Source organism: Saccostrea cucullata, unplaced genomic scaffold (assembly GCF_032062105.1).
Source record: "Saccostrea cucullata isolate Sc308-1 unplaced genomic scaffold, CSIRO_AGI_Scuc_v1 ctg529, whole genome shotgun sequence".
NCBI classification, from domain to species: Eukaryota; Metazoa; Mollusca; class Bivalvia; order Ostreida; family Ostreidae; genus Saccostrea; species Saccostrea cuccullata.
The window spans coordinates 126,879-136,077 of NW_026921436.1; the positions used below are offsets into that span (position 1 = coordinate 126,879).

General features: G+C 30.6%; 2 protein-coding genes across 2 annotated transcripts in view; one reads left to right on the forward strand and one right to left on the reverse strand.

The window, feature by feature from the left end:
• On the reverse strand, nt 1-2,279 carry LOC134259959 (RNA-binding protein Ro60-like). The gene is made up of 2 exons (XM_062742551.1): nt 1,992-2,279; nt 1-1,666 (listed from the first exon to the last, which is right to left on the reverse strand). The coding sequence occupies exons 1-2, from the start codon at nt 2,246-2,248 to the stop codon at nt 145-147; spliced, it is 1,779 nt and encodes a 592-aa protein (XP_062598535.1). The 5' UTR covers nt 2,249-2,279; the 3' UTR covers nt 1-144.
• LOC134259963 (cleavage stimulation factor subunit 2-like) overlaps nt 1-9,199 on the forward strand; it is a 54,033-nt gene that overhangs the window by 8,619 nt on the left and 36,215 nt on the right. The gene's annotated exons all lie outside the window — the stretch shown is intronic.

Consider the following 9,199-nt stretch of genomic DNA (forward strand, 5'->3'; position numbering starts at 1 on the left):
TACGGTTTTTTAAAATTATTATTATTACCTTGAAACATTTGATTTATCGGTTCCATATCACAACTTAATTTAATAGGTATACAAAATTAAGAAATAACCACAAAGACATGCGTGTAAAGAGCTTCCTGAGTGCACTTCAAGGAATCAGAATTCTCTATTAACGAAGTTCGATATTATTTGTGGAACATAAGAATCAAATCCACACACTCTCAATATCAGGGGATCTTCAATGTCTCCGATTGAGACATCGAAACCGGCCAAATTACAAACAACAAGTCTGACTTCTTTGTTTCCAGTCGCTTGGCGATAAAGTTGCAATGCCTGAGAAAGATGGGCATTACCTAAACAGAAATTTGAGTCCGTGTAAATGACAAAAACGTCGTATACTTTATTTTTTTCAATTGCATATCTGAATGGCCAATAGGGATCTTCAGGGATATCTCTCATTGGACGCGCAAGAGTCCTCATTTTCTCTGTTACCTCGGCTATAGTATTAGAAGAACTGACGGGCAAAACATCCACATTTTCGCCTCTAAAAACTATAGCATCGCAATTTCTTTCCGTTTTAATTATAAAAGTCGACATAAAAGCAGCAACTTCCAATGCCTGTAATGTTGGGGCGCCTACTACATTGACACTTTCCTCCATAGATTTACTGATATCCAGTGCAAGTAGAAACCACTTTTTTGTAGGTTTGTCATTATTGAACGATAAGTACAATCCCTCTTCAAGTGCAGAGCAAATTTGTGGATATACTGGCCATTGAAGTTTTCTAGAATAGTTTTCACCTCTTTTGTACTGCGTCAGAGCCAACATGTACGTAAATGGGTGAACTGCCTCTTGATCAAGCAGTTCTTTGTTTTTTAATTTCTCGATGATTAAATGCTCTTCAAAGGATATATTCTTTCTTGAAGAACTTTCCTTTTCGAATAGTTTAAACTTAGACATTTTCCCTAAATTACGAAGCAGATCTGTTAATGGCATATGCCTCACAAGAGCCAGCCAGATACCAATATCATTTAAACTCGTGGTTGGCAATTGTTCTTTCACTAGTCTGTGCTTCAAAATAAGTGTCTTTATTTGAGAGACATCTTTCGTTATTTTGGCAATTTCTATCCCAGATAGAAAGTCAAAAATTTCCTTAAAAAGTGACTTTCGAAAATTTTCTTGCTTCATTTGCTTTTGCATAAATGTGGAGCTGTCTGCATATTTTTTGCCCTTAACTGCAACCATGACCAAATACTTTAAGACTGGATTCTCCTCCTTGACCTTGAGGTGAGCTAGACGAATCACACTTTTATGACACCATCCGTACCTTTTCCAATACTTTGTAATGTGATGTGCAAATAGTTTTAATTTGTCTGCTTCAGTGCCATAACTAAGATACCAATCACAGATTGCCTTTCGATGCAAACTACCCCATCCTGTGGATAATGATTGCTCAAAACCAATTTTTTTGTAGAAATCAAGAAATCTGAAAAGTTGAGTAGGAATTCTACATATAGATTTTAGGGCACCATATCCGGATTTTTTTGTTTCTACGTCATTCGATCTGCAACAAATTGCTAACACAAACAGCAATGGATCTTCTTTACATGCGCGATGCTCCTCTGAGAAATGAATGAGAAGCTCGATGATACTCTTCCCTTCCCCCTGTTGTATCAATCTGAAAAAAAAAATAATTACTTTGACCCCCATGTAAACATATCGTATTTCTTCTATGGTTCTTATTATCCTACAAAATGTTTCAGAAAAAGAAAAAGAAAAAAAAAACATAAAAGTAAACGTTCTATTACTATACTTAATCAAAGATTTACAAAAAAAAGGAAAAAAAATTAATAAAAATAGAGGAAATATAATTCAAAATAGCAGGAAACGAAAGTAAAATAAAAAAAAATGACTTTCAGAAGAGTTCTACCCACTTTACATAACGTACACTGTCGTAATAATATTCACTGTACAATCTAGAATGCTCTTTAAAAATATCTTACTGTAAAACACAGGGTACATCTTCAAGTCTCAGCGCATGACTTCTTGCTCTGTAGTTATGACATGATGAGCCAGTGCACAAAAAATTACGCAGTTGTCCTCGATGGTTATTTTGAAAAACATCTCCTCCAACGCAGTTTGGCAGTTGGTTACTTGAAGTGGGAAAAGACTGACCGAAGCAGTCAGTCGGATCAGCTTGTAGTCCACAAAATTCGACATGCTCAGTTATATCCATCTCTATTTCATAATCGGACGCCATCTTTGTTCGTAAAACCTTTGAAATGTGTACTTTCGGTTTGATATAATGAAATTTCCTGTATGTCCTTAATATACATGTAAGGCATCTATTTAAAAGGAAACAAATATACAAATATTCGTTGGCTGAAGAATCGTTACGTCAAAAAAGGGGAAAAAAAGAATTAGTGTTATTTTTTCATTTAATTATAGGAAAATACGGAAGTCCAATAGTGCAAACTATTAATTTAAATCTCCGATATCTATGATGGTGTCTTCTAGCTATTCCCACTTTTTAAAAGTGTCAATTCCACCTTTTCCCACTTGCAAATAACAATAGATTTTTTGATTAGTTAATTGGTTTTTACAGTAATTAGACTAATTACACCCCATCTAAGATTTACCCGTTTTACCAGTATTTTGTACATTTTTTTAAATTTGACAGAAGATAAAAATATTTATCAATAAATTTATAATATTTAAAAAAATATATAAATACATGTATATATGAAAGAAATGTATTTAAGTAACTGGAGTTAAGAATAAATAAAAAGGTTTGACAGAAAAATATACAAAGAAATATTTTTAAATCCACTAAAAAGAATAATAATTTATCTGCTATTTTTATTTGAAAAAGTCTAATTTCTCATTGAAATAGAAGAAAGAGCCAGATTTAAAAAAAATCTAAAATAGCAAATTTACATGTCCTCTACTCCCCCATTGATTTGATAATTACTGTTTTCATAGTAATGACATGTTTATCCAGCTAATTATTCATTACACAATAATTCCACCTACTCCCACATGAAATTTTACCTTTTTCTACCTGATTTTCAAAAAGTGGGAATAGCTTGAATGAACCTCTATGATACGTATGCTCTTGAATTAAACTGTATAATTCACAAGTACGTCTTATTTATTTTATTGCTATTTATTTCTATATAGTGAAAAAAGGAAAGAATTTAGAAAAGACTTATTATAGTTAGTCTAAACATATCCAAAAAAATATCTTTTTGAGTATCTAATCTTTGCTTGCTGATTTCCGAAACTGGGGAACTAAAGCTATATCTTTATAATTAGATATATTGGATATATAATCAAAAGAGTCAGAAATGGAAGCTAAAATCGCAGATATGATAAATATATACTTACAAATCACGAATGAGCAGCTTTTTCTTCTCACAAATAGAACATATAATAGGGAGCATCATTACCTCTGCTTATTTATGCTATTATTTTATTCTATTTTTTATGATTTCCAATTTCCTAGTGACCTAGGTAACAATTTGTAAAACACACACCAATGTCAACTTAATGCCAAATGCCAAAATAATTTGATGAATTAGTGTCTTACACTAATATATATAGTTGCTGTGAATCTGTGAAATTAATATATAATCAAAAGAATTGAAGAACATAAAATTATATAAGATTAAATGAAAATCTTGACCGAGCAAAGTTTTCTTCCTGACAAATAGAACATAAAATAAAGAGCACAAAAACTTTATTTGAGCTTCATCATACCCAGTAGTATAAATCTCATGAAGAAATATCCATATCCCGAAAAAAAAATTAAATGTACTATAATAAAGTCTTCAGTTCCATTAGATTGACAGGGTTGCTTTTGACTGTTCAAAATAAAAATAAGTGTTTGTAAATATATCAGCAAGACCATTACTTATCATAAATATATTTATTTCTTTTAATTGAAATAATGCAAACACTTCTTAAAGAAATTTTTGAGCAATATATAAACACATTGTGAAGGAACAAATCATATATATAGTTGCTGTTAGTTACAATTTCTGAAGAATATTTTAATATATATCATATTGAATGTTTCTGCATTAATTGGAACACTTTATAGTTTCGTTAAATGCTAAAATGTATTTTAGAATATTCTTTAAAAATTCCAAATGATAAACCAAATATAAAAGATTGCATAGTTAATCTTCCTGTGATATTAATGGGTCTAATGTGAACATTTTCATGTGAATAGTACTGCAAGTCTCTTTGTTTAAATTTAAAACAACGTGAATGTGAAAAATGATAAATAAGAGTACGTACAGTGTATATGAATGAATTTCAGATTAACTAAACATTAGATAAAATTAATTTTGTTTATTAAGGACAGATGATACAAACAAAAAATGGATGCCTGGATTGGTATATATATATATATATATATATATATATATATATATATATATATATATATATATATATATATAAAGCACTAAAAATGACCAACGACACGAACAAAAAAAAACCAAGCATTGTTCGTGTCGTTCGTCATTTTTAGTGCTTTATATATATATATAGTAAGTAAGTAAGTAATTTATTTATTTATAGTGACATGTGTATACAATTACATTCTTTTGTCAACAGACTGTATAAAATAACAATAAACACCCGGCCCATCGGGCCTATATGCCACTTTAAACACAAAATAGAAATACAATATACAAAGAAAATAAAGAGCACAACGTTAAGAAAATAACAAAAAAGTGAATGAAGAATAAACATAATTGTGATAAATGTTTATATTAATATGCATTTTGTATGCTGAGATTGGAAGTGTCTTTTATAAAGATTATTGGTAAATGAAAATGAAATTAAAATACATTTTCATTTTCTATACATAAACATGATAAAGGACTGTCTTCGCATAAATGAAAAATACAAATACTTTGCTACCTGTCTAGGATGATTTGAAATAAGTACACATAGTAAATCTATATCTGACCACTCCGTTTGATTAAGACCAGTGTTTTCAAAAAGTTTTGATCGATATTCAGCGTAAAAAGGACAGTGCAGCAAAAAATGAATTTCGTCTTCTACATTATTTCTAAAACAAAGTGTACAAATTCGATCCTCAACAGATTCACCATGATATCTACCGGTTTCTATTCGTAAAGGTAGAAATTAAGCCACGTCTAAATTGTGCTAAAATTGAACGTAAATATTTAGGCATATCAAGTACTAAATAAGTTTCTCTACCAAACGTTGTTTTAAAATTAACATAGGTCCTCAGCTTGGGAATGCTTAAAATCTCATTGCACCAAAGGTTTGAGTAATAATTGTGTATTTTTAATTGAACCATATTTATATCTACCATAAGCTTTGACTCGAAATAGTAATCCAACTCTAGTTGATGTAATATGTCTTTCAAATCACTGCACCAATTATTTTTACACTTGTTGTAGTCAACTTCAAAAACAATTCTTGTAATTCGATCATTGCCAAAGGATAAAACTCTATTCCAATATCTGATCACATTTATCCAATGTCTATACTGACTTGGAATCCATCCAGTGTCCCCATAAACCCCTATTGTAGGAGCAAAACGGTGAACCCCAATAAAATACCTAATAGCTCTGTTCTGTATATTATCTACAGTGTATAGGCTGGAATTTTTTGTAACCCCAGACACTGGATGCATAATCCAAAACAGGTATGACACAAGAGTAAAATAGTTTTTCATAAGCATTAAACCTGAAATCTTTATTACTATGAATCGAAGATATAATTTTCCCTAGTGCACGTCCCCCTGCTTTAGCAAGATTTTCTGCATTTTTCATGAAATTACCAGTATGCGTAAATGTTATATCTAAATACTTATAATTTTCAACTGTTTCTAACTTATTTAGTCCAATAGTGAATTCACAATTGGCTGCCCTTGACCTAGTTTTATTAAAATGTACACACTTAGATTTTTTGGTGTTTATAAGAACTCTCCAACGTCTACACCAGCTATGTAGTTTATCTAACATACTTTGTAAATCTTCAGGAGGCTATTAAAGCGATATCATCATAATAATCATAATGATCATCATAATAAGATGGACAATTTTCGATCAACTAGTTCTATGCCTAAAGTAAGATTATTAATATCCTTACCAGATCATTAATGAAAATTGAAAACAGGGTAGGGGATAAATTATCTCTTAACACCAGTTTTGCATCTAAACCAATTTGTGAGCTTATTATTCACTCTTACACAAGATTCTGAACTTCGGTAAATATTCTTTATCAAATATAAACTTTACCTTCTATACGTATATATGACTAATCATCCATGGGATGACTGTTCTTGAGAAAAAGAATCCTCCGATTTCCTGTAGACAAAAAACATCTACAATTTCTTTTAACTTAATAGGTTCACAATACTTTACAAACACTGCCAGACAATTGTGACAACAGCTGTGACATCTGACAATGATTTCTCATTTTCTAAAATAAACAAACAACTACATGGTCTGTAACTATTTATTGTTCAACAGTTGAAACATACAGTCAACAGGAGAATTAAATGTATATAATCATTAGGTATATATATACAAGTCCAAACTAATATACAGGTGAATATAAAATAAATCAAACTCACAAAATCTTGTTGAGCATTTCTTCTGTCAATTAGACAGGTAGTTTTCATGTACACTTATGTATTTACACTGGTAACTGTATATACTGCAAACTTATGGCATTTTATACCAAATCTGTTCATATCAGTTATCAAAGACAACAGAATGCATACATTTTGTTTTGTTTCTTCTGTTATATTTGAATATTTAGTTTAATTTGTCATAAAAATTATTTTCAACATTTTAGCTGACAAAGAAAAATTAATGGGAAGACCATCAAGAAGAAAAGAATTATAAAATCTATCAAAAGGAAGAGTAACATATTATTCTATGTTTATCGTAAGAAAAAACATTATAAATAAAACAACTGATATGTATTTTATATCATCCAAAATAAAGTATTGAATTCGAAAATGTATTACAACTCATTTTTTTCATAAGTAATTTGAAACCCATTTCAAAGTTATACTTTTATTGAACATTATTTCTAAAATTTTGATAACATATTATTATATTCTGCTTATTTGAATGCCCTTCACCATTCTAATTATAATACTGTGTAATTTGGCAGTCTTTGTGTATTAATTACACAATCATTTTTTTTTCTTTGTTGAAAAACACTGTTTCGTATATTTACCTAGCTGCAGAAGTGTAGAACTGGTCTGTTTCAGAAAATTTGGACAGATAAAGCAGAGAGCTGCAGGTCCAAGTGTTGTTAAAACCTTCCATTTTTTATGTCTTCATTTTTTACTTTGTCCCTCACTTCGGGTATTACTTCTTATATTTAATGATATTCTTTACTTTAGAAACTGTGTCCAATTATTTACCATATATTTTATTAGGGGGGGGGGGGGGGGTATCTTCTTTGAAATATGTATTTCTTACACAAAATCTCCAAGATAGACTCAGAATGATTTTTTCAAACCAACATTCCAAAACCATATGGGGCGGTTTCTGACATTTGAAAGATAAACAAGTACATGCATTAAGAATAGTTATGAAATATATTTACATGATAAATTATCCGTTATCATTCTTAAATATCAGAAAGGCATTAAATACAATATAAACAAAGTGAGCAACAAAAAATTAGTGACGGTGTAAATGGAAGGTTTTTACAATGCTTGGACCTGTCCAAATTTTCTGAAGCACAGAGCTACAGTTCTGCAGCTAAGTTCTACTTATACCATAATTACCCAAGCCTGTTTTCATCTCAAAATATGGCACAAAACTCCCAAAATATCAAACCCTAACCCACTGTGAAAATAAAATAATATGATTGAACAAGTGCACTGAGAGAATAACAATCTTATAATCATCAATGCTCCATCAATATATGGTAAAACTATTATTAAGACTGTATTTCTGAGTAGAAAACTAAATATGCATGATATTTGTACTGTACCGTATATACTCGCCTATAAGTCGGTCCACCTATAAGTCAGTAGTATTTAAAAAGCTTAGAAATCAGAGGGACTGACTTCATATAATACCATTCATTTGATAGTTTTGGACCAGAAATTAACTCCCAAAAATCTGACTTGTAGGCGTGTATATACATATACGGTACATTTGCTATTAAGATACAACAGATGATAGGCATGGTAAATAAAAGATGATAGGCATGGTAAATAAAATTTAATTAAATTGTTAATTGCCTAATGGTTCAATGCTGTGCAGAAATGAAACCAAACTTAAGTGTTTCTTCTTCTGTTCATCCAAATAAAACTGAAACTTACAGTCCAACAAAGTTGCTTAGCACTTCTTTTGAAGCTAACAATATGCAAAAATCATTCACACTGTCCTTCTCAAATCAATATAGGATAATCCCCCCCCCCCAAAAAAAAAATATATATAATAAATATGAAAACTCCTGACATCAAGTTGGGTCTAAAAAAATCCCATTCAATTTGAGTGCATTTGGTCTAATCAACATTTATATAACATGCAAACAAAATTTATCTAACGGAGTACAATGGATGACCAAAGTTAGTAGAAATGATTAGTTATTTCCAAACTGGTTACATGTATTTCATTAGGTAATGCACACTGAAATATCACAGGGATAGGTGTTTACAAACCGGTATATGGCTTTGCCCAAATTTCAAAAAATTTCATACCCTGGTTTCTATTATTATTATGAAATAAAGATTTATGACAGATTAGGCCATTCCAAATTTTTTCTATGTTTAGCGTCCGCGTGGGCCTTGGTTTTTGACACCCCAGGCCATTCCAAGTTTTTTCTCTGTTAAGCGTCCATTCATCTTTCAAAAACCTACCTACCTATTCGCACAAAACACACAAGCCAAAACACAAAACACAGGTTTAAAAGTCATAAAAATGACGCCCTTCAAATGACATGGGGTGTCAAAAACCAAGGCGCACGCGGACGCTAAACATAGAAAAAACTTGGAATGGCCCAATGTCAGAAAAAACACACTATATCAGGAGTCCTGAAATTGATTAATTTTGTCAAAATTTTTGAATTTTGTCAATTTCTCCAAAATCTGTAGAGTAATTAAGTTATACTGGGTGTATTTTAAGAATTTAATCCCTTGTTTTTGCTTAAGAATAGACATTTTTTCTATTAAAGCAGTTAAGTTAGATCAAAT

What these genes read in the sequence shown, in the direction of transcription:
- LOC134259959 (XM_062742551.1), bottom strand. Translation starts at nt 2,248, where the DNA reads ATGGCGTCCGATTATGAAATAGAGATGGATATAACTGAGCATGTCGAA. An exon ending in GATGTACCCTGTGTTTTACA is followed by an intron (nt 1,667 to 1,991) that starts GTAAGATATTTT and finishes TTTTTTTTTCAG; the next exon opens with ATTGATACAACAGGGGGAAG.